This window comes from Hyla sarda, chromosome 3 (genome assembly GCF_029499605.1).
Source record: "Hyla sarda isolate aHylSar1 chromosome 3, aHylSar1.hap1, whole genome shotgun sequence".
NCBI classification, from domain to species: Eukaryota; Metazoa; Chordata; class Amphibia; order Anura; family Hylidae; genus Hyla; species Hyla sarda.
Window position 1 is genome coordinate 169,593,757 of NC_079191.1, and position 27,723 is coordinate 169,621,479.

The 27,723-nt window shown below is 41.7% G+C and overlaps 1 protein-coding gene across 8 annotated transcripts in view; it reads left to right on the forward strand.

The window, feature by feature from the left end:
- BCL6 (BCL6 transcription repressor) overlaps positions 1-27,430 on the forward strand; it is a 43,914-nt gene extending 16,484 nt beyond the window's left edge. The window contains exons 1-11 of one of the 8 annotated variants that reach the window (XM_056565463.1): positions 7,753-8,174; positions 11,817-11,917; positions 17,545-17,583; positions 17,827-18,000; positions 18,426-18,647; positions 18,781-19,740; positions 19,958-20,133; positions 21,061-21,228; positions 22,143-22,273; positions 22,796-22,933; positions 24,985-27,430. In XM_056565463.1, the coding sequence (XP_056421438.1) occupies positions 17,840-18,000; positions 18,426-18,647; positions 18,781-19,740; positions 19,958-20,133; positions 21,061-21,228; positions 22,143-22,273; positions 22,796-22,933; positions 24,985-25,128 (2,100 nt within the window). In that variant the 5' untranslated portion in view covers positions 7,753-8,174; positions 11,817-11,917; positions 17,545-17,583; positions 17,827-17,839 and the 3' untranslated portion in view covers positions 25,129-27,430. Of the gene's footprint in view, positions 1-7,521; positions 7,706-7,752; positions 8,175-8,954; positions 10,443-10,864; positions 11,918-17,544; positions 17,584-17,826; positions 18,001-18,425; positions 18,648-18,780; positions 19,741-19,957; positions 20,134-21,060; positions 21,229-22,142; positions 22,274-22,795; positions 22,934-24,984 lie in introns of those variants that run through there. The other 7 variants (XM_056565462.1, XM_056565465.1, XM_056565461.1 and 4 more) reach the window with 7 other exon arrangements.
- The last annotated feature ends 293 nt before the right edge of the window (positions 27,431-27,723 follow it).

Below are 27,723 nucleotides of genomic sequence, written 5' to 3' on the forward strand. Positions count from 1 at the left end.
TATGTTGAGGGATCCGTGCAATGTAAAGTATAGGACAGTGGTCTACAACCTGCGGACCTCCAGATGTTGCAAAACTACAACAGCCGTTGGCTGTCCGGGCATGCTGGGTGTTGTAGTTTTGCAACATCTGGAGGTCCGCAGGTTGTAGACCACTGTTAGAAAAAGTTGTACTTACCTATCCGCGCCACTCTGGACCATCACCGCTCGTCACCGCTGCCCTGGATGTCGCCGTCCATCGCTGTTGCCGCACCCCCGAGGTGTCCCCGATGCTCCAGCAAGGCCTCTGCTTCCCTGGCAACCGCGCTCTCCGTTGCCGCCATCACGTCACTACGCACGCCGCTCCTATTGGATGACGGGACAGCGTGCGCAGCGACGGGATGACGTCGATGGAGAGCGCCGACGATGCAGAGGATCCCGAAGAGGACGCGCCGGAGCCCCCGAGGACAGGTAAGAGACATCACCGGAGCTCACGGGGCACCGTAAACGGCTATCTGGTGGCAGCTGAAGCAGTCAGCGCTGCCGGATAGCCGTTTATGCGATGGCCCCGACATACAAAAACATTGTATGCTGATGCTGCCATCGCATGTTGAAATTATCATATGTCGGGGCCATTGTAGGTTGAGGGGTCCCTGTATTTACTAGATTTCAAAGAAATTTGTCATCACATTGAAGCCCTGACATTAAAGGGGTATTCCAGGAAAAAACTTCTTTTTATATATCAACTGGCTCCAGAAAGTTAAACAGATTTGTAAATGACTTCTATTAAAAAAATCTTAATCTTAATAAGTACTTATGAGCTTCTGAAGATAAGGTTATTCTTTTCTGTCTAAGTGCTCTCTGATGACACCTGTCTCGGGAAACGCCCAGTTTAGAAGCAAATCCCCATAGCCAACCTCTTCTAAACTGGGTGTTTCCCGAGACACTTGTCATCAGAGAGCACTTAGACAGAAAAGAATAACCTTATCTTCAGAAGCTCATAAGTACTGAAAGGATTAAGATTTTTTTTATAGAAGTCCTTTACAAATCTGTTTAACTTTCTGGAGCCAGTTGATATATAACATTTTTTTTCCTGGAATACCCCTTTAAATAGTGCCATAAATGCTGATCCCAGCAGAGTGTTACGTATGTATGGAACTTTTTGTTGGTTTTCCACATGTGAATCTGCTACACATCTGCACTGTGTGAACAAAACTCTAAACTGTGAATTTAACAAATAGCATTTCATAGTCATGTATAAATAATAGACCTCTAAAATTTCAGGTAGGGTAACGGGAATGAGGTGACCGATTTTATTAAACTGTTTCTAACTGCTCTACCACATGTACGTGTACTGTACTTACTTGCAAGTTACATAGTCCATATAATATGTGCCAAAAATCGGTTAATACTAAAGCTTTTGGGTGCAATATGCTACAATAACACAGTTGTCATTGTAATTTAAAGGGGAACTACAGAAGAACTGAACTTGCCAGACATTTAGCCCCTATTTACATAGTGGATAAGAGTCTGATCATGGGGGTCTGACTGCTGGGGCCCCTTGCGTTCTCCTGTATGGGGCCAGGTCTACTTACCCATGCTGGGCCTGCTCCAGCCCCCGCCTTCCTGGATGTGGGCAAATGACAACCCACTCAGCCAATCACTGGCCTCAGCAATGTCCCACCTCCATGTGGGTGGACACCTGCCCACGTCCAGAATGTGCCAAGAATTATCCTATGGATAGGGGATAAGTGTCTCATAAGATCAGTTCCCCAGAGTACCCCTTTAGTTATTTAATTGCAATTGCAAGTAAATTGAGGGAAACCAAAAATTGTGTATATATATATATATATATATATATATATATATATATGTATATAGCAAGTAAAAAAGTAATCCGCAGCACTCCAAAAATAAGGTGCAAAAAGGTGATGGATTTATTAGCCTGACGGCTACACCTTTTTGCACCTTATTTTTGGAGTGCTGCGGATTACTTTTTTATTCGCTGTCTATTCTTGGCCCATTAACTGGGACAACGGACCGCTGGCACCCACACCCATTTCCTTTGTTCTGGTTGTGCTGCTCCACTTCTACGTTTATATATGTGTGTGTATATATATATATATATATTAGCTGTCATTTTAGACTAAAATTTTCTGAAAGAAAAGATATTAGGGGTTAATCTGTGACCGCACACTGCCTGCCCTCCATCTCTTTAGTTGCAGCAGTTCTCTGAGACAACCTAGACTTAGAATACTGTATATGACAGTCATTTCAGGGCTCTACCATCAACTGTTTGTATACATTATTTTGATACAATAACTATGTATGTTCTTGCCTTTTAATGTATTTGTTTTCATATCAGTCTATTTACAATAATAATATTACTATGGCTGTATAAAAGCTTTAGTTGTGATCTGGGATGTTTAGTTAGACTCATAATATTTGAGTTATTTATACTGATTATTTTATGGTACAATTACAATTGATTCAATGTAAAGCCTTTCTCTGTTTCTTCCAGTGAACAATAAGGCTTATTAGATTTATTAGCAAAACAGAGAATGACAATTCTCCCTTTACAATTATTTTCTACATTTCCAAGTGTAGCGGAACGGAGTTTAGGACTTGTCACCTTGGCATCACTGCAGTGTCTGAGGTTAGGAAGCCCAAATAATACAGCCCTCAAGGAGGTAACGCAGCTACATTACAGCTGTATTCATATTTTCACCTAGTCTGCTGTAGGTCAGATTAAAAAGAACTGTTACCAAGCAGTGACAAGCGCGTACGTACAAGAATGCAATGACTATTATCTGTTGGGACGTGCTTAGGGAAAGTGCCCGATGCTGCACATAGTCTAGATGAATGTCTTCTGTATGACATCATGTTCAGTACAGAAGTGATGTAATATGAGGACGCTGAGAATTTCACTAATGCTTTTCAGAGGCTCATAAACCAGTTGTTTATATTTTTTCAAATAGAAAAGTAAACACGGAGTTCATTTTGCGTTTTTGTTTCTGTTTAACATTTACTTTTTATATGCTTTAAAAGGAAAAATACATATATGTTAACAGATGCTAAAAAATAAACGCTGCTGTATCCATTTCCCACTGACTTACAGTATAGAAAAAGACGGACTGCAACGTATTTTATTTTATTTTTGCCATGCACACATTTTTGTATATAGTAAAATAAATACTGTATACGGTACAGCAGGGGTCTCAAACTCAAATTATCTGGAGGCCACTCGAGGTATCGGCTGGGTGAGGCTGGGCCACATGCGCCCCTCTCATATAATGCCCCAATCAATCGCCCCTCACATATAATGCCCCAATCAATCGCCCCTCACATATAATGCCCCCATCATGTGCCCCTCACATATAATGCCCTCATCATGTGCCCCTCACATATAATGCCCTCATCATGCACCCCTCACATATAATGCCCCCATCATGCTCCCCTCACATATAATGCCCCCATCAATCGCCCCTCACATATTATGCCCCCACATTGCACCCCTCACATATAATGCCCTCATCATGCACCCCTCACATATAATGCCCCCATCATGCGCCCCTCACATATATTGCCCCCATCATGTGCCCCTCACATATAATGCCCCAAAATGCGCCCCTCACATATAATGCCCCCATCATGCGCCCCTCACATATAATGCCCCCATCATGCGCCCCTCCCATATAATGCCCCCATCATGCACCCCTCATGCGCCGTGCAGGACGTCAGCGTCCCGGCGATGCGATCACCAAATGCACACATCCCTCCAGGAAGGCTCATTATAGGCTGCAGCAGGGAGATATAGGTACAGTGGCAGTGTAAGCCGACGTGTGTGAAGTCTACCGGCATTTAGTGCTGCTTGCCTGAAGCAGGGCTAAATGCCTGAAGAAATCACCTGCCTGGTGCCCGGGCCGCAAGATTCGCTCCGCGGGCCCTGAGTTTGAGACCCCTGCTGTACAGTAAATTAGATAGAAATGCAGTGTGAGACTTACTGTCTATGCAGCTGGTTTGGCTCCCATACTAAACACCAAAAGTGATATTCTACTAGTGCACATTATGAGACCAACTTTCCCTTTTCTGGTAAGCAGTACAATGCTTTGTAAAGAAACTGCATTTCCTATTAGAAAAAGAATACTTTGTGAATGAGCAGGGCCTGCACTGTAGTACGGTTGCTGAATGTATGGTTTGCCGTCCAGACTTTGCCCCTTGGATGGTGACTTGTATGTTAGAGACCTCGGTTATTGATTAACCAAGACTAACAATCTGGTATTTCTTAATCGAGGAGCTGGAAAGCAGTAAAGGCAGATTTTGGCTAGAGACTTTATTATGGCTCAGGACCCAATGGAATGCACCTATGACTGCAATGTAATGCAATGCTTCTACATGCAAGATACAAACAAACCAGGGAGCACGTATCCTCAATGGAAAAGTACCAGTGTTTGTCTATTAGATTGTACTTGGGAAAAGGATCAGAAACAGCTTAGACCTGCTGCAATAGGATCAAGTGCATGAAGGGCGTTTAAGATGCCAGACACTGACGCTTGGAACGTGGGACAGAGATATCATATAGTTCCCCTGCAAGCATCCGAAATACTCAGCTAGCGCCAGCCAATTACTTCTAGAAACCGCCTAGACTTAGGACTTTAAATTTAGCCTGCCTCGTACCCATACCGACAGCTTCCATATAGCATTGCACAACAAACACTGCGCACGTACTTTGCATTTTTTCACCCAAGTTAGTGTTAATGTGCTAAACAGACAGCAAAGGGTGGGTCTCCAATGTTACTTCACGGTTTACGTATCTTCTTATGGTTTAGACAAATGAGGCCATCAGGCATACACGGGGTTAAACATCCTGACACTTTGGGAAAGATCTTAGGATGCCTAAACCCCCACTGGATTTCAGAAATCCATTAACAACTTGGGCCCATAGTGCCCGGTTGTTAAAAAGTAGGTCACTAAAAAAAAGAAGAAAAAAAAGGAGATAGGCCAAAAACATCTCAACACCAACACAAAAGCTCAAAATACCTGCGTGTAAACAGAGGCCTAGCTACAATATCATAATATCAGCCTTCCTGTCACTATAAATAGCTTATGCGGCACTCGCTCGCTGTGAGGAAGCCTTAACATGCTGTAAGGACAGACATAGCAGAGCCGAGTTTGCAGTCTAACTTGTTTGGGCTGCATTGTTTATGTTCAAACCTCGTGGAAAACTACGAATAACGCGTACGATGGTGCGCAATGACTACCTCACCGCTGCTACATTGGACAACCGCCCCAACCCCCACAGCTGTGTGTGGCCAGTCACCTCTAACATGACACAGGTCATGATTTCTACATTACGAATGGAGGTACAAGGGGGAGGAAGCGTTCCACTTTAAGAGGCGGAGAAAGGGTTAAACTAGCGCAGAAATGTATTGGAAATATTGCTTCTACTCCCTTGGTGGATTTTGGTGTCGGCATGACTCTTGCGATGGCTCTGCGTATAGATATACAGGGACCTGCTGCGGAATATATATATACATATATATATATATATATATATATATATATATATATAGGGTCTAGGTGGTGTGGTGAGCTAATTTACATGTTTTTATTATTTATATATATATATATATATATATATATATATATATGTAGCAGAGCAGAGTTGGTCAGAGGTAGCAGAGAGGACTTATCCCCTTTCCCACATAGGATTGCAGAGGAACCTACATGGTAAAGGAAGCAGAGAATCCAGTTTACAGCTTCGGCTCTGCTACATCAGCATGTGTATGAACTATAAGAACCTTGAGCAGCGCTGCATGGGTTAAAGCCATAGTGTCGGTGATTAAACCTGTCATGTTGTAGACACAGGCTGCCACCTAATAACCGTGGGCAATCTGATTAGTTGGGCTATAATCCCATTTCCGGCTACTGATGTAAGAGTGGTGGCGCTCATAGTGTCACTCTCACTGGGTGCTGAAATATTAACCCTTAGCTAGAAGTGATCCCCAACATACAGCACTACTGAGATGATGAGAGTTGTGGTCTCCAAGCCAAGGTGCCTCCAGCTGTTGCTTAACTACAACTCCCAGCATGCATTGTGTCTTGTGACTGCTATCCCAACCTCCGGGTTGCACAGACATCTTGGACCTCTTTACTAACAACTTAGTGCTGTTGGTTCAAGAAATGTATACACAGATCTGGCTTACAAATTATATCAGGGATTCCCAACCAGGGTGTCTCCAGCCGTTGCAAAACTACAACTCCCAGCATGCCTGGACAGCCGAAGGCTGTCCGCGCATGCTGGGAGTTGTCGTTTTGCAACAGCTGGGGGCACATTGGCTTGGAAACCACAACTCTCATCATGCTGGGAGTTGTGGTTTTGCAACAGCTGGAGGCACCTTGGCTTGGAAACCACAACTCTCATCATGCTGGGAGTTGTAGTTTTGCAACAGCTGGAGGCACCTTGGCTTGGAAACCACAACTCCCATCATGCAGGGAGTTGTAGTTTTGCAACAGCTGGAGGCATCTTGGCTTGGAAACCAAAACTCTCAACATGCTGGGGAGTTGTAGTTTTGCAACAGCTGGAGGCACCTTAGCTTGGAAACCACAAATCTCATGATGCTGGGGAGTTGTAGTTTTGCAACAGCTGGAGGCACCTTGGCTTTGAAACCACATCTCTCATCATGCTGGGGAGTTGTAGTTTTGCAACAGCTGGGGGCACATTGGCTTGGAAACCACATCTCTCATCATGCTGAGGAGTTGTAGTTTTGCAACAGCTGGGGGCACCTTGGCTTGGAAAACCATAACTCTCATCATGCTGGGAGTTGTAGTTTTGCGACAGCTGGAGGCCCCTGGTTGGTGTCGGTTTTCTATAGACAGACAGGCCCCACCCAAGCACGCCATTTAAGAGCTGGTACCTACCTATACTTGCTCTGCCAAGTAAAAGGTCAAAAGTAAGCAAAAGCACAATACAATGTGAAAGTGACGCAGGGTACAGTACCCATCGCAGATCCAAGCTGGATGCAATATACAGTACATGAAGAGTGCGCAGAGTACGCTAGAGAGAATACCATACCCTTCCAGTCCATGCCAACACAGCCCCTACTGAAGCCTTACAATAATGACGTCCATGAGGGCTGCTCCGGGTGAATAGCTCCTAGTCCAGACAATGACTGAGCCCTGGCACTGCCACCCTTGCCCGGGAGTGAAGGCTTTTATTAGTGCAGGGAGCGGTGTGCCCGGTGTGTGTGCCGGTGTGCAGAGGATGAAGCGCCGCTCACACACACCGGGCCGGACCCCTCTCTTATGTCACAGAATAGCAAATTAGTTCTCAGAATTTCGGGGCTGGCCTTTCCAAGTTGAAAGACTACGTCACGGCCAAAGACACACCACGTGACTCCTCCAGCCGGGCGAGACCAAGTGGCTGGGGGGGTCCTCCTAACACTAAGTGCTAAAGGGCCGATCAAGACCCCGATCAAAGACTGACCCCCGCGAAGGGCATTTTTTTCCAGCCGGGCAATGTGCCCGGAGGGGCAGTAAGTGCCCGCAGACGGCGGAGCCGGGCAGACGGAGGGTGAAAGGGGCCGGCTGGGAGACTCTCCGTCCTCCCCCGCCTTCATATAATGGTGAGATCACAAGCTCAAATTCCGAGAATTGAGCCCTGTTGATTCTTAGAACTGGGGGTTCTTAGAAGTGGTGATGCAAGGATTTTCTAGGAAAGCCCTACCAGGTGATTGCTTCTCTTTCATTCTTTTTTTTTTTTTCTTCCTTGCCAGTCGCTGGGGCTGTGCTCTCCTGGCTGTGCTTTCCTTCTGTGTCCCCTCCTGTGTCCCTTCTTGTCCACTTTCCTCAGGAGCTGACAATGCTGCTCAATCTCATTGCTCCGTCTGCCCTGCCTGGCATTGCCAGCCGTGTCCATGTAGTGGCATCAGTGCGCTGGCTGCTGCCCTGCCTGTCTGTGCCTGTCTGTCTGTGTCTGGCTCCAGGGGGGAGAGTCTGTGCCCCTGCACCTGCCCTGTGCCCGGGCTGCGCTCACATTACTCAGCCTTTATTGACAGGCTGGCAGGGAGGGCGATGCCTGGCATCCTGGCTGCCCCGAAACTGCGCTCACAACTCCGGGAGGATGAAGGGGATTGAGCGCTCTGTCCTGTGGCTGTGCGGGTGCAATGTGCGGATGTATGGGGGCCGGTGGCTTTCCTGTAAGGGGTGCAATGTGTGGCAAGAGTTTAGGATATGGGGTTGCATTGAATTTAGGAGGTGCAGTATGTAGATTGTATCTAGTTTAGGAGGTGCATAGGGGTGCATTGTATTTGGTTGTGAAGGTGCAGTATCCATATGATATATATATATATATATATATATATATATATATATATATATATATATAGGGGTGCATTGTATTTAGTTTAGGAGCTGCAGTCTCTATATATAGGGGTGCATTGTATTTAGTTTAGGAGGTGCAGTCTCTATATATAGGAGTGCATTGTATTTAGTTGTGAAGGTGCAGTGTGTGTGTGTGTATATAGGGGTGCATTGTATTTAGTTTAGGAGCTGCAGTCTCTATATATAGGGGTGCATTGTATTTAGTTGTGAAGGTGCAGTGTGTGTGTGTATATAGGGGTGCATTGTATTTAGTTTAGGAGCTGCAGTCTCTATATATAGGGGTGCATTGTATTTAGTTTAGGAGGTGCAGTCTCTATATATAGGGGTGCATTGTATTTAGTTGTGAAGGTGCAGTGTGTGTGTGTATATAGGGGTGCATTGTATTTAGTTTAGGAGGTGCAGTCTCTATATATAGGGGTGCATTGCTTTGACATCTGGGGCAACCCTGGATATGGGGTACATAGCATTTCGTTGTGAAGGTGCAGTGTGTGTGTATATATATATATATATATATATATATATATATATATATATATATATAGGGGTGCATTGCTTTGATATGGGGTACATAACATTTCGTTGTGAAGGTGCAGTGTGTGTGTATATATAGGGGTGCATTGCTTTGATATGGGGTACATAACATTTCGTTGTGAAGGTGCAGTGTGTGTATATATATATAGGGGTGCATTGCTTTGATGTGGGGTACATAGCATTAGTTTATTGGGGCTGTGTCTCCAGCTCTCCTCCATTGGCAGCCTCTGTTTACTATGAAGGCACTTGGCACGGGCAGGGCGCCTCGTAAATCAGCGTCGCCCAGTGAAGTTGTGTTGGCGCCGCTCCACACGCTATTCCTGGAGGGAGCGGGCAGAGACCACCGCACGCACCACTATGGGGGTCTGCGCCGCTCAGGTGGTGTCTGGCATCTGTTGGCGCGCGCCTCGTGCCCAGGGTTGTCCCGCAGGGTTCTGTCTGGCGCTATTACCTGGCCGCTGTTTAGCAGCGTTTGTGCCTTGTTGGTGCCAGTGAGATTGGCATGTTGTACTGAGTGCAGGAATCCCCTATTTGTAGTGGGCATGGATCCACACAGCGGTGCCAGGCATGACACAGGTGTCTGCACCCCGCCATGGCCGTGTGGGATAGCACACACATGGTGATAGGTATGTGGGTGATGGCGCTCGGATAACTCGCTGTTGACTACGTATGTTCCCTCCAGCCGAGCGCAGGAACACCGGCCACAGAAGTGGTAAATAACATATGTTTGGCCCATGTGTGAGCCTGGAGCGCCCCCTGCTGCTCACAGCACAACATAGGTCTGTGATAGATTCCCCAGTGACGCTCTATATATAGACAGCCGCTGCTGGCTTAGCGTGTATGCCGAGGGGAAGCCGCAAAGCTGCTGCGTCCTCACTGCCTAAATGCCTCTTGTGGAAGCCAAGGGGTTAAATAATACATAGTTCCCCCTGTGGCTTGACAGAGGTTAACTGGAGGTTTTACATTCCTGTGCACTGTCTGGCAGCTCCATCCATCATTGTGGTGTCTTGTCTCCCTCCTGTACTCAGGACACTTCTGGTATACACTGGATATAGAGGAGGTATATAGACAATAGTGTCCAGCAGTGAATCCTCAGTCATGACCTGTCAGGTTGCAGATGTTGCAGAGCTGAGTTTGTCATTTGTCAGTGCTTGGCATAGTCTCGCCATGTGTTCTTTGTGGGTTTTCTAGGAACTCTATTAAATCTGGCTGTAGCGTCCTGATCTCATAGTTATAGGACAGATTCGCCACTTCTATAGTCTACGATTCAATCAAACCCCCCAAACTTGTCCAAGTTTTCCTAAATGCCTTGTTTTGGCAACATAGACGTGTTATTGATGACAGATCATATGTGACAGATCACTGCGCGTATAGTCATCTTGGTCTCCCTGCATTGTGGATGATGGTCAGAGTACATGGATGATGTTAGATATAGTCGCTTTGATCTTCTTGCATTGTGGATTAGGGAATGTAGTACATGGGTAATGTTAGATATAGTCGCTTTGATCTTCTTGCATTGTGGATTAGGGAATGTAGTACATGGGTAATGTTAGGTATAGTCACCTTAATCTTCTTACATTGTGGATGATGGTCAGAGTACATGGATGATGTTTAATATAGTTTCCCTGGTCTTCTTGCATTGTGGCTGATGGTCAGAGTACATGGATGATGTTAGATATAGGGAATATGAATGAAGCCACTCAGCTCACTCACCACATGACCCAATACAGTCCTTCCAAGGAGACGCCAAGTTATCAGTATCGCTGGAGCTCAGAGAAGCGGGACGCCTGCCCGTAGCACAACTTGTAGAGAAATAGTGGGGTATCCGGCTTCTCAGCAGACTTAAAAAATTCAAGCTTTAATTCAATCCATTAAAATGTAGATATAGGGTTAAAACAACCGCGCCATGGGCGCGGTTGTTTTAACCCTATATCTACGTTTTAATGGATTGAATTAAAGCTTGAATTTTTAAGTCTGCTGAGAAGCCAGATACCCCACTATTTCTCTACAAGTTGATGTTAGATATAGTCACTTTGATCTTCTTGCATTGTGGATTAGGGAATGTAGTACATGGGTAATGTTAGCTATAGCCACCTTAATCTTCTAGCATTGTGGATGAGGGTTTGCAGTATGGGTGATGTCTTGATCTTCTTGCATTGTGGATGATGGTCAGAGTACATGGGTGATGTTAGATATAGTCACTTTGATCTTCTTGCATTGTGGATGATGGTCAGAGTACATGGATGATGTGAGATATAGTCACTTTGATCTTCTTGCATTGTGGATTAGGGAATGTAGTCCATGGGTAATGTTAGCTATAGCCACCTTAATCTTCTAGCATTGGGGATGAGGGTTTGCAGTATGGGTGATGTCTTGATCTTCTTGCATGAGATGAGGGTATGGAGTATATGAGTGATATTGGGTATAGCTGTCTTAATCTTCCTGTATACTGTAATAGGAGCTTACTCTATAACCGTACGGTCTATATGGAGTCTTGGGACACCTGCAATTTAGGGGAAGCCTTAGTATACTTAGACTAATACAAGCCTTATTCAGCACCGTTCCATCAATTTGGCACTCTCCAGCAGGTTGGGTGGCATAAGCCACAAAAAGTGACAAAATATAGGTTCCATAATAGAAACTTGTTCCTTGGCTATGTGCTGGTGTCATGTTTGGGAGGGCAGGAATGTAGTTGGCCCTGTCACTAATACTGCTCCGGTTATTTTACAAAGGAGGTGTCTCTGTGCGCAGCTACTAACTAATGCATTCCAAGGCAGGTCCCTGCCAGCGCTCCAAGCCATAGACCCAAACACTGTAATTCATGGCCAAGCTTCTGGAGCCGGGGTGACTTGGTGTAAAAAAAAAAAAAAAAAAAAATCACATGTTGAGTCAGGATTCAAAATGCCATAAAATGTTTCTTTTTTAAGCGAGAAAAGGGCAAAACATCAGAACAAACATGTGTGTGTTTATCCAAAAACAACTTTTCTTAGGGACATAATGGAAACAGGGCGCCAGAATCTGAAAAGAGGTAGAGTACTGCCATCTAGTGGTATTCTGAGATACTTCGCTTACTATAACCCTGTGCGTCTTTAGTTGCATAAGTCTACGTCTATGTCTATTAAATGTTACTATGGTCACAGGGTGTCTGACTGCTATGTTGTATAGAAAATGATATAACAAAGTACATGTGCTTTATGTAAATATTTATACAGTTCTACTCATTTATTTTAAATAAAACAAGTTTTCTTGCATAATATTTTTATTGCTTACTTGGACTTTTCTTTTCTGTAAACCAAAGCCCTTAATATCTTGGAAGCAGCTGGCATGCAGCCTAAAAGGTGGCAAGCTATAGTTGGCTGCTGTGGATCTGTACATGGCTTCTTCCCCAAATTGTGCTGGTTAAAGGGATACTCCACTGGAAAACATTTTTTTTCCAGAAAGTTAAACAGATTTGTAAATCACTTCTATTAAAAAATCTTAATCCTTCCATTACTTATCAGCAGCTGTATGCTACAGAGGAAATTCTTTTCTTTTTTTTAATTTCTTTTCTGTCTGACCACAGTGCTCTCTGCTGACACCTCTGTCCATGTCAAGAACTGTCCAGAGCAGCATGGGTTTGCTATGGGGATTTGCTCCTACTCTGCACAGTTCCTGACATGGACACAGGTGTCAGCAGAGAGCACTGTGGTCAGACAGAAAGGAAATTAAAAAAAGAAAAGAATTTCCTCTGTAGTATACAGCTGCTGATAAGTACTGGAAGGAATAAGATTTTTTAATAGAAGTAATTTACAAATCTGTTTAACTTTCTGGCACCAGTTGATTTAAAAAAAAAAAAAAAAGTTTTCCAGAGGAGTACCACTTTAAAGGCTATTAATTGTAATGAAGCATTGGGCTCTCCCATGTTGATGTGTACTGCGGGGGTCTTCACTTTTCTATGTGTGCCCTTGCCTACTGCAGGTCTGTGCCAGGTCTATGCTATGTTAACCCCTTCCTGACCAGGCACATTTTCACATGACTATAAACCATGCTGGACCGCCAGGATGTTTATAGTCTAAGGACACAAAGCAAACCTATTGCATTGCTATTCCTGTTATATTGAATTAAGGACCATGTTTGCTCTACCTAACTCTAATGTAGACCAGGTCACATCTTGCATTCTTATCCCCGTACTGTAAACGTACCTTTCGCTATGATTCCTTTTGCCAATACACATGACTGCTGCTCAGCTGGTAGGATTAACCAGTTCAGTGTTGTCATTGGGAAGTGTTGCTTTGTGCGGAGCTCTAAACTTGCTCTTCTCTGATACTGTTACAAGTTGTTGGTTAAATAAGGAATGAGTAACATTGCAGGGAGAGCTCGCTGCCAGTCACGAATCCCAGGCGGCTGGTGTATTTTTAAATAATTAATCCAATGAACTTGAAAGTGATTCTCTGCTGGAAAGCAAACGGGGAGCATCGCCCCTCATCTCCTCTTCCTATGAGGAACACACTAGAAGTGTCTATTTTTAATAGGCCAGTGTGATTTACATCAAGCTCTTCCCTTCCAGTGAAGCATTTGCTGGGTGGCATAAGAAGGATACATAACAGAAGACCAGAAGAACTTCTCATTTCCCTCCGATTGTAGTGCAGGGGCGCACGGTTTCTTTTAGTCATAGGCATACATTGGCATAGTGTATTACTTTTAAAAGGCTGCAATAAAATGTTGAAAGCAGATTCATTGCTTAGTTACTTGAGCTCATTTAACTATATTCTATATATTTGTGTATATGGTATGGGATGTAATGTATCTACATATCAACATCATAACCAAAGTATCATGCCATGTGCGTCTAAAAACCAGGTGAAATGCCGGGTGGCTATGACCGGGCACTGTAGTAATGCTTCTCTGCCCCCTGATATCACAGATGGGCTATACTAAGCACCTGCATCTTTCTTCTTGCTTTGTTAGGTCTATGTCTATCATAAAAGAGACTGCACTGTGTCTTGTGACTGCTATCTCAACCTCCGGGTCGCACAGACATCTTGGACCTCTTTACTAACAACTTACTGCTGTTGGTTCAAGAAATGTATACACAGATCTGGCTTACAAATTATATCAGGGATTCCCAACCAGGGTGCCTCCAGCTGTTGCAAAACTCCAACTCCCAGCATGCCCGGACAGCCGAAGGCTGTCCGGGCATGCTGGGAGTTGGAGTTTTGCAACAGCTGGAGGCACCTTGGCTTGGAAACCACAGCTCTCATCATGCTGGGAGTTGGAGTTTTGCAACAGCTGGAGGCACCTTGGCTTGGAAACCACAACTCTCATCATGCTGGGAGTTGTAGTTTTGCAACAGCTGGAGGCACCTTGGCTTGGAAACCACAACTCTCATCATGCTGGGAGTTGTAGTTTTGCAACAGCTGGAGGCACCCTGGTTAGGAAACACTAAATTATATACGAGCATAGTCATGCTAAGAGTAATGTAGGCTTAGACCTTGTACCCCCCACTACTGCTAATATAACTATTTGTCTTCTGGAATGGAATCAGCCTTCTCCTTAAAGGGGAAAACTTTTATTTATTTATTTATTTATTTTTTTAATCAACTGGTGCCAGAAAGTTAAACAGATTTGTAAATTACTTCTATTAAAAAAATGATTTTCTTTTTGGAACACAGAGCTCTCTGCTGACATCACGAGCACAGCGCTCTCTGCTGACATCTCTGTCCATTTTAAGAACTGTCAAGAGTAGGAGAAAATCCCCATAGCAAACTTATGCTGCTCTGTCAGCAGAGAGCACTGTGCTCGTGATGTCAGCAGAGAGCTCTGTGTTCCTCTGTAGTATTCAGCAGCTAATAAGTACTGGAAGGATTAAGATTTTTTAATAGAAGTAATTAACTTTCTGGCACCAGTTGATTTAAAAAAGTTTTCCACCGGCGTACCCCTTTAAAGGGGTACTCCCGCGGAAAACTTTTTTTTTAAATTAACTGGTGTCAGAAAGGTAATTACTTCTATTAAAAAATCTTTATCCTTCCAGTTCTTTTTTGGGGCTGTATACTAAAGAGAAATCCAAAAAAGAAATGCATTTCCTCTGATACTGGAAGGATTAAGATTTTTTTTATAGAAGGGATTTACAAATCTGTTTAACTTTCTGGCACCAGTTGATTTAAAAAAATAAAATAAAAAAAAAAAGTCTTCCATGGGAGTACCCCTTTAAAGTGAATAGACACTGAAATAATACTTCATAACAATTGTATTACATGTTTTGTTCGGCTATGGCAAGATCTCATTCAGTTGTATGACTAAATCATAGTGCCACATTCCCAAAGTTCTACATACAGCAGTACAGGGTATGGTACTAAAAATAAGTGCGGACAATAACTATCGTCACAGCTTCATTCTACTACATCTATGGACCAGCAGAGCCGAATGAGACAAATTCCTTATGTTCTTTATCGCCACCTATTGGCAGATTTTAGAGATCTATCTATTGCTCGGACATGCTATTACACACATCTTTAATTTTTCATGCAAATAATGCAGTATTTCCACAGACATTCTGTACCTTCCTTAATGCAATATCGATTTATCTGTGTAAAAAATCCAATCCAACTAAAAGGTGTCTGGTGTTAGGGAAGCCTACAGGGAAGTGCATACTGTAAGGCTGTGTCCCAGACTGGCTTTCCAGGAAAGCGGATTGTCATAGAGTTCATTGGGTGAAGTAATCCCAGTCTGAGTCAAATATTTCCCAGAATGAGATGGCTGGACTATCCACCCCTATTCCTCTTGGTAAAAGAAAACAATGTACAGCAGGTAGCAATGACAACATAGCATGTGTATCTGTTAATATTCTACTGGCAGAGCTATGTATGCAGGAGGCTCTTCAGCACTGTGTATAAGGTAAAGTCTTATAGGTATTTAATTTCTTCATAAATTAGTCCAGGAAGATGAAAGTGGGCACTGTCACAAGTATAGCTGGTAATAGGATCAAGTAGTGTAGCCAGGGATACCATATTGTATTGCTTCTTGCAGCATTTTTTATTTATTTATTATGTATTGTCTACTAGTAAGCGGATTATATCTCCATGTCATCCAACAATCAGTGATTTTCTTCAGACTGTGTGGATGGGAATGCACGAAAAAGGTAGAGAAACTACCAAGTGAGGGAAATACCTAGTTTCAAGGTTCTCCAGAAAGAGGAATCGACCACTATATTTTTAGTCTTAACCATTTAGTACCTGTTAGGATAACTGTTGGGCCAACTGTTTGTTTTCTTCTCTTCCAAAAACCCTGTCTTATCAGAAAGCTTCTGCTTTCACAATAGGCATATGAACTAATACACGAGCCAGACATGTGTTAGTGCATCTAAAGCAATATTTGGAGAATCTCATTGCATCAGTTTATATAGCACCCTCATTTTCTGCAGTCTACTGTATGCGTTCACTGTCTCCATGGTCACAAGGCAATCTCCCAGTATTGGCCACTTTCTGAAGAAGTCGGGTTGCAAATTGGGAGAAAGAAGCCCACAATTGGGAGAGTGCCCACAATAATTGGCATAAACATAATAACTCAATTCACACATTGGCCAGCATTTATCATTGTAGTGTAAGTGAAGCATTAATCTACCTTTTTTGTGTGTGCTGGTAATGTGTAGGAGCACCACATTTATTAAATGGTCAAAGAGCATTTGATACATTTTGGCCGACATTTATCATTGTTTTTAGACTGTTTTTGTGTCTAGAAAAGGTGCAAGCAGGGTTTATTTGCGCCTTTTGGTTTACACATTTCTGCTGATTTTGAGTTGCAATCCACTGATTTTGGCAATACACATGATATGGAAGAGTTTTATGAACTGAGCCTTTTTGTGAAAAGGCACAAAGCCCCTGAAAAGTCTCTAAACTACCCCAGCCCAGACTTAGCTTAGCTTCTTGGTTTATGTGAAGAGAGAAATTTCAGAAAATGTGACCTGCACAAAATGTATCAAATGCTCTGTGACCATTTATTAAATTTGGTTCTCCTACACATTACCAGCACACAAAAAGGTGTAGAAAAATGCTTCACTTACACTACAATGATAAGTGTCCCCCCTTTGTGCAGGTCACATTTTCTGAAATTTCTCTCTTCACATACACCAAAAAGCTAAGCTAAGTCTGGGCTGGTGTAGTTTTAGAGACTTTAGTGGCTTTGCGCCTTTTTTGTACCTTTTCACAAAGTACAGTTCATAAAACCCTTCCATATCATGTGCATTGCCAAAATCAGTGGATTTCAACTCAAAATAAACCCTGCTTGCTCCTTTTTTGCACCTTTTGTAGACACAAAACAGTCTAAAGACAGTGATAAATGTTGGCCATTGTACTTAATGGAGTCTGACTTGGGGGCCCAATGCTTCAAATATAGATATGTCAATATGATTAAGGCCGACTCATCCGAGACTATTGAATAACATGGTGCTTCTCAACCTGTAAGCTGTTGAGAAACTACAACTACCATCATGCCACAGGCTGTCCGGGAATGATGGAAGTTAGTTTGGCTGTAACTTAGTTAGTTTCTTATCTGGGAAAGCAACAGTCGTCTTATATCTGACTATACATCACTTTAGTATGTCAAGTTGACTATTAACTATTATCATCCAACATGTATACTCATTTATTTATTTATTGTGTTCTTTTTTTTTTTTTTTAGTATTCGAAGAGAAGTTTAGATTTTGAACTGATAGTTTGGGTAAGTACTGGTGTGTTTTTCACTTTTATGGTATATACTATTAATTCCTTTATTGTGCACCTGCATGTTACTCCACTTTCATAACTGGTAAAAATGAAACGATCCATAAATAACACAAACCACAAACAGTGGAAGTTGAAACTTGTTTGAAATGTAATTCAGAGTAGCTACGCTCCTAGTAGACTAGAACAGCCAAAGTTAGGTTTTGTGCGACTATTAAGAGTTCTGTCTTCTTTTCTGTAGGATAGGGGCAACAATGACATCTGCAACTGACAGCTGCATCCAGTTCACGCGGCATGCAAGTGATGTCCTCTTGAATCTCAATCGTCTTCGAAGTAGAGACATCCTAACTGATGTGATCATCGTTGTGAACAGGGAACACTTTCGAGCTCACAAGACAGTCCTGATGGCCTGCAGGTGAGTGCAGATGGGTAGAAAAGAACAAGCAGAACATCTCCAGCGCAGCAATGCTCGGTAAAATCTTAATTCTTTATTCCAAACGAACATTTCTATTCATTTGGAATAAAGAATTAAGATTTTACCGAGCATTGCTGCGCTGGATATTTTCTGCTTGTTCTATTTGTATTCCTGGTCCATCCCGGTCCGTGCTGCAGACTGGCTTTGAGAGGGTGAGCTGGAATACACCTGCTTTCCATATAGAATGGATCCATTCATTAGTTCACATTGGTTACCTATTGGCATTTATGGATTATTTTGTATGTTTATTGGAGGGGGTGTGGGAACACAAGTGTTCTGACGAGATGTATTTTTAGAAGTACTCTATGAAAAAAATCATATGCCTCTTATTTGGTCTTTGTTTGATTATTTTTATTTTTTTGCAGCGGATTATTCTATACCATCTTTACTGACCAGATGAAGTGCAACATGAACATCATCAACCTTGATCCAGAAATCAGCGCAGAGGGCTTTAGGGTCCTCTTGGATTTCATGTACACATCTCGGCTTAGCTTAAGAGACAGCAGCATTATGGCAGTCATGAGCACTGCACTTTACCTACAGATGGAGCATGTTGTGGATACTTGCCAGAGGTTCCTCAAGTCCAGGTAGCAATGCATGTTATATTCCTTGCTTCTTGTTTCCATGAGTTTTCAATGGTTTTATTTAAATTTAGATTCTATACTACATTTACTTATTTTATGCTAAAACTATCTATTCTTTGTGTTTGTGTCTTAACAGTGAAGATATTGTGAGTTCGGTGAAAACATCTAGAGGGGAAGATTTCCTTCAAGGCAGGTCAATGTTACCACCAGATGTCATGGCCTACAGAAACTGTGAGATAGCAGAAAATACTGTACCTCTTCGTAATACAGCCATCTGTGATGGAAGGTCCTATATACCCAACTTGTACAATGGTTCTCCATCCTCATACCCGCTCTATAGTCACATTCCAGTTCATGGGTTTCTGTTTCCAGAAGATGAAGTAAGAGACGTACAGATGGCTGACATCCAAAGATCCAATAGATATCCTAAGGAAAATGTGTTACCTGGAGAAAATTCAAGGACTGTTCTAGGAGATTACAGGAAAGCAGTCACAGACTTGTCTGTCAATGTATGCCACAGCAACATCTACTCTCCTAAGGAGGCCGCATTGGAAGACCCCCGTACTGACTCTCAATACAACGTGCTCGCAGGTTCCAGGTCTGCTGGTCCATCTGTGAGAAGCAGCCCATTTTATAATTGTGACAAAGGGAAAGAGGAGGAAAGAACATCCCCAGAAGATGAAATAATACACCTTAAACCTACAAACTCTCCAGTCAACCGCAAAGGTCTTGTTAGCCCTCAGAGTCCACAAAAGTCAGACTGCCAACCTAACTCTCCAACAGAGTCCAGCAGCAGCAAAAATGCTCGTATTTCACAAGGATCCAGCTCTCCTATGTCAAAATCCTCTACAGACCCTAAGGCTTGTAACTGGAAAAAGTATAAATTGTTAAATTCCCTGAACCAGAGCGACAAAGAAGGGTGCACCAACCAAAGTGAAATGGTCAACCTGTCTTCGCCATTTTACACTTCTCAGGCATCATGTCAACAGCCAGTTAAGTCAGAAAATATGGACATTCAAACTTCATCTAAACTTAATGGGAGTCTCGAAGACTCGGCTGTGCCCCAGGCTAGCAAATTGAACAGCATTGTAAACAGGTAAGCACTGGAGAGCGAGAACAGAATAAGTTTATTTACCATTAGTCATACACAGCTGAGCGCAATCTCACACTAGGCTTTTTATTAGGCTGATTCATGGCTCTGCAGAAAATGTGATTTCTCTCTACCCCCCCCCCCCCCCCCCTCTTTTTTTTTTTTTTTTTATTCATCCGTTTTATCATTAAGTAACCCAAGAATATCTTGTTTTTTTCCTTAGGAGTATGGAGGGGTCACCTTTGAGCAGTGAAGGCCATTCACCTCTTTACGTTCACACATCCAAGTTCAACATGTTTTCTTCCCAATCCCCTCCCGAAATGTGTCCCCACACCCCCGGTTCTAACTTTGGAGAAGAGATAGCTGAGACACAATCAGAGTTTTCAGACTCAAGCTGTGGTGAGTTTACATTCGAAAACAAAAAATTACTTATGTTGGACACTTAGGTGTCATTTATTAAAGGGGTTATCCAGGAAAACTTTTTTGATATATCAACTGGCTCCAGAAAGTTAAACAGATTTGTAAATTACTTCTATTAAAAAATCTTAATCCTTTCAGTACTTATGAGCTTCTGAAGTTAAGGTTGTTCTTTTCTGTCTAAGTGCTCTCTGATGACACCTGTCTCGGGAAACGCCCAGTTTAGAAGCAAATCCCCATAGCAAACCTCTTCTAAACTGGGCGTTTCCCGAGACAGGTGTCATCAGAGAGGATTTAGACAGAAAAGAACAACCTTAACTTCAGAAGCTCATAAGTACTGAAAGGATTAAGATTTTTTAATAGAAGTTATTTACAAATCTGTTTAACTTTCTGGAGCCAGTTGATATATATATAACAACGTTTTTTCCTGGAATACCCCTTTAAGTAAACATTTCTATTACTGGTGTAAATCTTATATCACTCTATACTATTTATTATAGTATTATCATTAAATAGTATTGCATACAATTTTTTTCCATTGCCTACTACTACCAGAGTTATTTCAATGCTGGTTCTCTTCTATAAAGAACCAATCCCATGTATTTTTTTTAGCAGTAATTTATCTAAGATTAGCATTTTATGTGGAACTGTATAGACATTACTCTCAACCACAGCGGTCCCTCTCCTCAGTGGGTTCTACAATTGCCTTATCACATGTGTAAACAGTAGAGACAATTTCATTAAAGCAAAGTAGCGTAATGTATTAGTGGAGTGTTAGAGGACTATAAAGTATCTGGAGACAAAGATCCATGTAGACTGCATGCAAATCCTGCCCCAGTAGGATATAAACCCATGGCTCCATGCTATGTGGCAGCAATAATATAGATCTCTCACATATTTTCTTCACAGAAAATGGTGCTTTCTTTTGCAATGAATGCGACTCTCGTTTTTCTGAAGAGGGCTCCTTAAAAAGACACACTCTGCAGATGCACAGTGATAAGCCCTATAAATGCGACCGCTGCCAAGCTTCTTTCCGCTACAAAGGAAACCTTGCCAGCCACAAGACTGTACACACCGGTGAGTTGCTGAGTTATTCCAGAGTTTATGGATTGGATTGTAGCCCTTGTTAATCCTAGTTAAAGGGGTACTCCACTGGAATTTTTTTTTTTTTAAATCAAAGTTAAACAGATTTGTAAATTACTTCTATTTAAAAATCGAATTCCTTCCAGTACTTATCAGCTGCTGTATACTACAGAGGAAGTTCTTTTTCTTTTTGAATTTCCTCTCTGGCTGACCACAGTGCCCTCTGCTGACACCTCTGCCCGTTAGAGGAACTGTCCAGAGCAGGATATGTTTGCTATGGGGATTTGCTCCTACTCAGGACAGTTCCTAAAATGGAGGTGTCAGCAGAGAGCACTGTGGTCAGCCAGAAAGGAAATTCAAAAAGAAAAGAACTTCCTGTGGAGCATACAGACGCTAAGTACTGGAAGGATTAAGATGTTTAAATAGAAGTAATTTACAAATCTATTCTATGGTACACTAGCGCTGGAATTGATCTGGTTACCGTATCTGCTGCTGGACTATTGGCATCCACCCCTGTATATTATGCCCAATGGTGTGTAAAGTAATTTACAAATCTGTTTAACTTTCTGTCACCAATTGATTTAAAAAAAAAAAAAAATGTTTTCCAGTGGAGTACACCTTTAAGCAAAGACTCAGAGCCCCCCTCATTTAAACTTAGAACACAGCACTTCTTTCTGTTATGAACCCTTAAAAACCAGTGTTACTTGAACATGTGTGCTACAATTGGTCTATTGTTACCAATCCCAACATCCTTTCTTCCCCAATCTTCCCACAAAGTTATTTTTTTCCCTTTGATGTAAGAAATGTATAACAGAAAAGTTTCACAATACTTTTTTTTCCCCCCTGAAATATTTTGAACTTTTCTATGTAATATAAAATTTATATTTATCTATCTATTTAATCCTCAGGGGAGAAACCATATCGCTGTAGTATTTGTGGCGCCCAGTTTAATCGACCTGCAAACCTAAAGACCCATACAAGAATTCACTCTGGAGAAAAGCCGTACAAGTGTGAGACGTGTGGGGCCCGTTTTGTACAGGTACATGTCAAAATAATCTCAGAAGAGTTTAATCTGACATGGCTAAAATTGGTCCTTTTTTATTAGACATAGTGTTACATATGTGTCTTCTTTGCGTTGGGTAGTCAGTGTACGTGTGCTTATCACAATCTATTGCTTACCTGTTAAAGAAATAGTAAGGGTAATGTTAGATTTCTTGACCACATAACATACACAAAGCCACATGTAAACTTTAAAGGTTTTGTACGTATTGGCTCTGATGCATGTACAATTAAACGTTTGAAGATGGCGCTATCCTAGACACTTTTAACACCTTTCCTGTGCTCTGTTGGAAGAGATGCTGCAACAGTAAAGTCAGGGAAACCCCACAGGTTTCTCTGCATATGTACATGTATTTACTGGTGCATTACAATAAACACCAGAAGGCAAGGGTGCACATACTTTTTAATCACTTTGACCATTAATCAAAGTAAAAAAAATGTTTTCCCTGTTTATATCCGATACTATGCTTTTTGTTAAATGATATGTATTTTGTATCATTAGGTTGCTCATCTCCGTGCGCATGTACTAATACACACCGGTGAAAAACCATACCCATGCGAGATCTGTGGAACCAGGTTCAGACATTTGCAGACGTTAAAGAGCCATCTACGTATTCACACTGGAGAGAAACCTTACCATGTAGGTCCACTGTCTAAAACTGTGTAATACAAACTGTTAGGCTGTTGTGGATGACTTCTTGCTTTTCTATTCTACGCTTAAATGTATAAATTGTTTATATAATTCTTTGGCCTAATCAAAATATTTAGATTTTAAACAAACTATTGAGACAAATTCATACCTGGTAGATTTCTTGCAGAGATTTTTGCAACTTTTCCATTCACCTTAATAAATTCATGTATATGCTACAGAAACAACTCCATTCAAATGTATTTGCTGAAATTTCAGCAACAGAAAACAGAAATGTAATTGCAAACATGCTATAAGTCTGTGGTCCCCAATCCAGTCCTCATGGCCCAGCAACATTCCATTTTTTTCTGTTACACCATTGCAATAGAGAAACTAAATCCTGGACTGTTGGTGGGCCTTAACCCCTTAAGGATGCAGGGTGCACAGGTATGCCCTGACGTCCTGGTACTTAAGGACTCAGGGCGTACCTGTACATCCTGAGCCCCGTCAACAGGGTTTAAACCCTTCTCACGACCGGAGATTTCTTTAAACCCCATGGGTCCCGACTGCTATCAGCAGCCAGGACCCAGGTTTAATGTCGGGCATCGCCGATCGGGCCGATTCCCAGCATTAACCCTTTAGATGCCGTGATCAAAGTTGATTGCAGAGTCTAAAGTGAAAGTAAAACTATCCCCGCAACTCAGCAGAGCTAATCAGAACTGTCTTGACAGAAACAGCTTACTGGATGACCGGAGGGTCCTCACCTGCCTTCTGGTCATCCAATTGGCGATCTACTGCACAGCAGGCTGGAGCAGCAGAGCGCCGATAACACAGATCTATGCTATGACATAGCATTGATCAGTTTATGCAATCAAAAGATTGCGTGGTACCGCCGATTGCGTAAATGTCCGAACTATTAACATATAAGATTAGCTAAACGGCACGGTCGATGGCGTACACGTAAAAAAATACCAAAATCCCAAATTGTTAATTTTTGGTCACTTCATATACCATAAAAATATTAATAAAATTAGATCAAAAAGTCCCATCAAAACATAAATGGTACCGGTAAAAACAGACCACGGCGCAAAAAATGAGCCCTTGTATAGCCCCATTTGCGGAAAAAGTTAGGGGTCAGATGATAACAATTTTAAACATACAAATTTTGGTGCATGTAGTTATAATTTATAAAAACCTACATAAATTGGGTATCCCTGTAACCATATGGACCTACAGAATAAAGATAAGGTGTCATTTTTACCAAAAAAGTGCACTGCGTAGAAACGGAAGCCCTAAAAATTAGCAAAATAGTTTTTTTTTTTTTTTTTTTTTTGCTTTTATTTTTTTTTTCGCAGCAGGTTATATTATAAAATAAGTAATGCCATTACAAAGTACAATTGGTGACGCAAAAAAACCAGCCCTTATGTGTCTGTGGGTGCAAAACTGAACGCATTATAATTTTGAGGAAGAAAAAACAAAAGTGCAAAAATGAAAATTGTTTTGAGTCCTTAAGGTGAAAATTAGTCCTTAAAGGGTTACTCTGCCCCTTGGCATCTTATCCCCTATCCAAGGATATTATGTCTGATCCCTCTGCTGGGGACCCCCGCGATCTCTCCTGCAGCCCCCCCCCCTGAGTCATCAGCTCTCCGGAGCTAAGTTTGCTTCCTGGCTGATGACATCATGGATCCCTCCCATATTCTTGCATTAAGGGGGCAGGGCATCACGGCATGAGGGGACGGGGCCATGATGTCACAAACGCCGATCCCTGTATCGTGAGTCATCAGCCACGGAGCAAACCTAGCTCCGGAGAGCTGATGACCCGGAGAGGCTGCAGGAGAGATCTCGGGGGGGGGGGGGGGGGGTCGGGGGTCCCCAGCAGCGGGACCCCTGCGATCAGACATCTTAAGATGTCTATGAGCGGAGTAGGATTGGGGACCACAGCCATAAATTTATATTATCTTTAGCATTAAATTGTAAAGTTTCTAACTTATTAAGCAATATAGGTAATTTGTGAGCAGATAACTGCATTTTTGCTAACAAATGGTTTCTCATTTTCTTTGTAGTGCGAAAAATGCAATCTCCATTTTCGTCACAAGAGCCAACTTAGACTCCATCTGCGTCAAAAACATGGTGCGATCACCAACACAAAAGTCCAGTACCGCGTGTCTCAAGCAGAGCTCCCTGCTGATCTCCCCAAATCTTGCTGAGCCCTGCCCAATGAAACTGGAGTGCCTCTATTTGACCTTTAAGCGCACATGGGCAAAACAAAACGGGTTTAGCTTTTTTTTTTTTTTTTTTTTGTCCTGGTCATGTGAAATGTGCGACCTTATTTGTAAATATATATATATATATATAAATACATATACATTTTGTTTTCTAAATCTGTGTGGCATAGTGTCCATGCACTCTTTATTATTTCAGCGTTGTAATTCTCAGCCTGAGAGAATCAGAATGTTGAGGAAAAAGACTGAATGAAAAGTTTATTTGGGCATGCAAAGCCTGTTGCACCTTGCTGTGTGTATCCAGCCTACAATGCACTGGCACTCCTGTGGGGAGTGAAATATAGCTTTTGAAGCATCGGCTGTATAAGAATCTGTTGTTCTGATAGTATGTTTATTTTGGGAGTGATTTCACAACGCCCCCTAACAATAATGGTGAAGGTTAGTATCGTTTTAAGAATCCAGTTTTTGAGCCACTATACTTTGGTTGGTCGTTCATCAGCTGGGGTTCCACAGGTCCCGTAAAATTTCTTGGTTCTTATGCTTACAGTAAAGCATTATTGTGATTATCCCATTTTCCTTTTGTTAATATTTGCCAAGATGCCCCACAAGAAGCACCTTTCTACTTCAAGATTTTTTTTTCCTTTCGTGGCTAATTTCCTCTAGCTTAGGAGAACTATATTATCAACAGCCATGTTTTAGTGACTGTAAAGAAGCCAGGTACAAATTGGGGAAAACCACAATGTTGGGAAGTTGAATTACTTTAATATCCTCTTACCAAAATCTCCAGACATGGGTGCCATCTAGCATTCTATGGATGCAACAAAAGCACTTGAACTAAGCACCTTCTTAAAAGGATGATTGCCACCTTTAGTTCTCCTTTGTACTTATGTTCTTAATAAAAGTCTATATTCGGCACCTTAAATAAAAATGATTGAATACAGATATTTATATATAAATACACCCAAGAAGGGTGTTGTGTTTAATGGGGACAGTGTTTAGCCACTGTATATAAGTGGGACTGAATGAATTGTGTCAGTGCCAGGTGCTAGATGTTTGACATACTGATGCGAGGGGCACTTAAGTCTATGTAAACCTCTTGGCTGCTATAGGACCTAGCAATGCCCCAAGCTGTGGTCCAACGCAAGACTGTCATGGCAGAGTCAACTGACTTTTGTTCTTAGATTGGGAAATGATAAACTGCTCCATTCTGCCTGGGCAGAGTTTGGCACTTCTCCCGCCTTAGTCCCCTTCTTTATAGAGCAATAAGGCATTCTTGAGTCATTCAGCCGGTGATAGCTTAGCCTTTTAGATGAAGCTGATATGACTCCGGAAGTTGCCTTTTTGCTTTGGCTGCAATATTATACCAGCACTAGGAGGCACCTAAAATCAAATATTTTTCTAGTCGCTAACTCTCTTGCACCCTTAAAACATTAACAAAGTGTTTAATTTTATGGTATGCAAAATGTGCACTCGGAAGGCAAAAATAGAACAAAGAATTATTGTGTATGCTTTTTAAGAGAGGGCTTTAACTTTTGTTATAGTTTTAACCAAAGGAAAAGGAATTTATGGCAGAGTTGTAAATATATATATTAAAGAATATATATATATACCTATATTATGAAGAGTAAAAGAAAAAAAAATGTTGAAAAAAAAAAAAAGTAAATTCTATAAAGAAATTCTGAAATATGGCAAACATTTAGATTGTATCTGCGGGCAGAATCCAATCTGAGATTTGTTTTATTGTGATAGAGCACTTACAAGATATTTTAATGTATTGCACCAGTGTACGTGAAAAGTTATTTTGTCTAAACGCAACAGTCTGTTTGTATTTTAATTTTTTTGTTTTCTTCTTTAAAAAAGTGAAGGTTTACAGTAAGTTTAAAAACTCAGACACCCTGTCGAAGGATTATGTAACTTTTGTTCTTATTGTATGTTTGTAAATATGTATATTTTGTCTTTGGTGCCTTTTAACCTCCTTGGTGCCAGGGGGAACAGCAATGCGTCGCCAGTCCCACTGGCATTAAAGGGGTTAATGAATGTTTTGAACCCAATCCCTTTTTAAAGGTACATCCTAAAGCTAGTCACTAATCTTTAGGAAAGGTCAGTCATTATTTTATTTTATATATATATATATATTTTTTGTTCTCCTTATGTTGATTTCATGACGCTTTGTCCTGCTTGTGTTAATAAACTGCCGGGAGACAGGGTTTGGGCTGTTTCTAAAACTGCATTATTGCAATGTAAACAATAGCTGTACAAGTAGAAAAAAATAAAATCCTCAACAGCAAGTAAATATGTTTGATTTTCTGGAGTTATTTATTTTTATACTAGAAAAAAAATAGAAAAATTGCATTTTCTCACACTGGAGTTAACTTGTACAGTTCCGTTTTCAGCTTTATCACTCAATTGTTATATCTGATTTTAGAAGCATTGTAACCTTGAACACCTTGTTGGTAATTAAAGGGGTACTCCACTGGAAGAAAAATGTTTTAATCAACTGGCGCCAGAAAGTTAAACAGATTTGTAAATTACTTCTATTTAAAAATCCTAATCCTTCCAGTACTTATCAGCTGCTGTGTG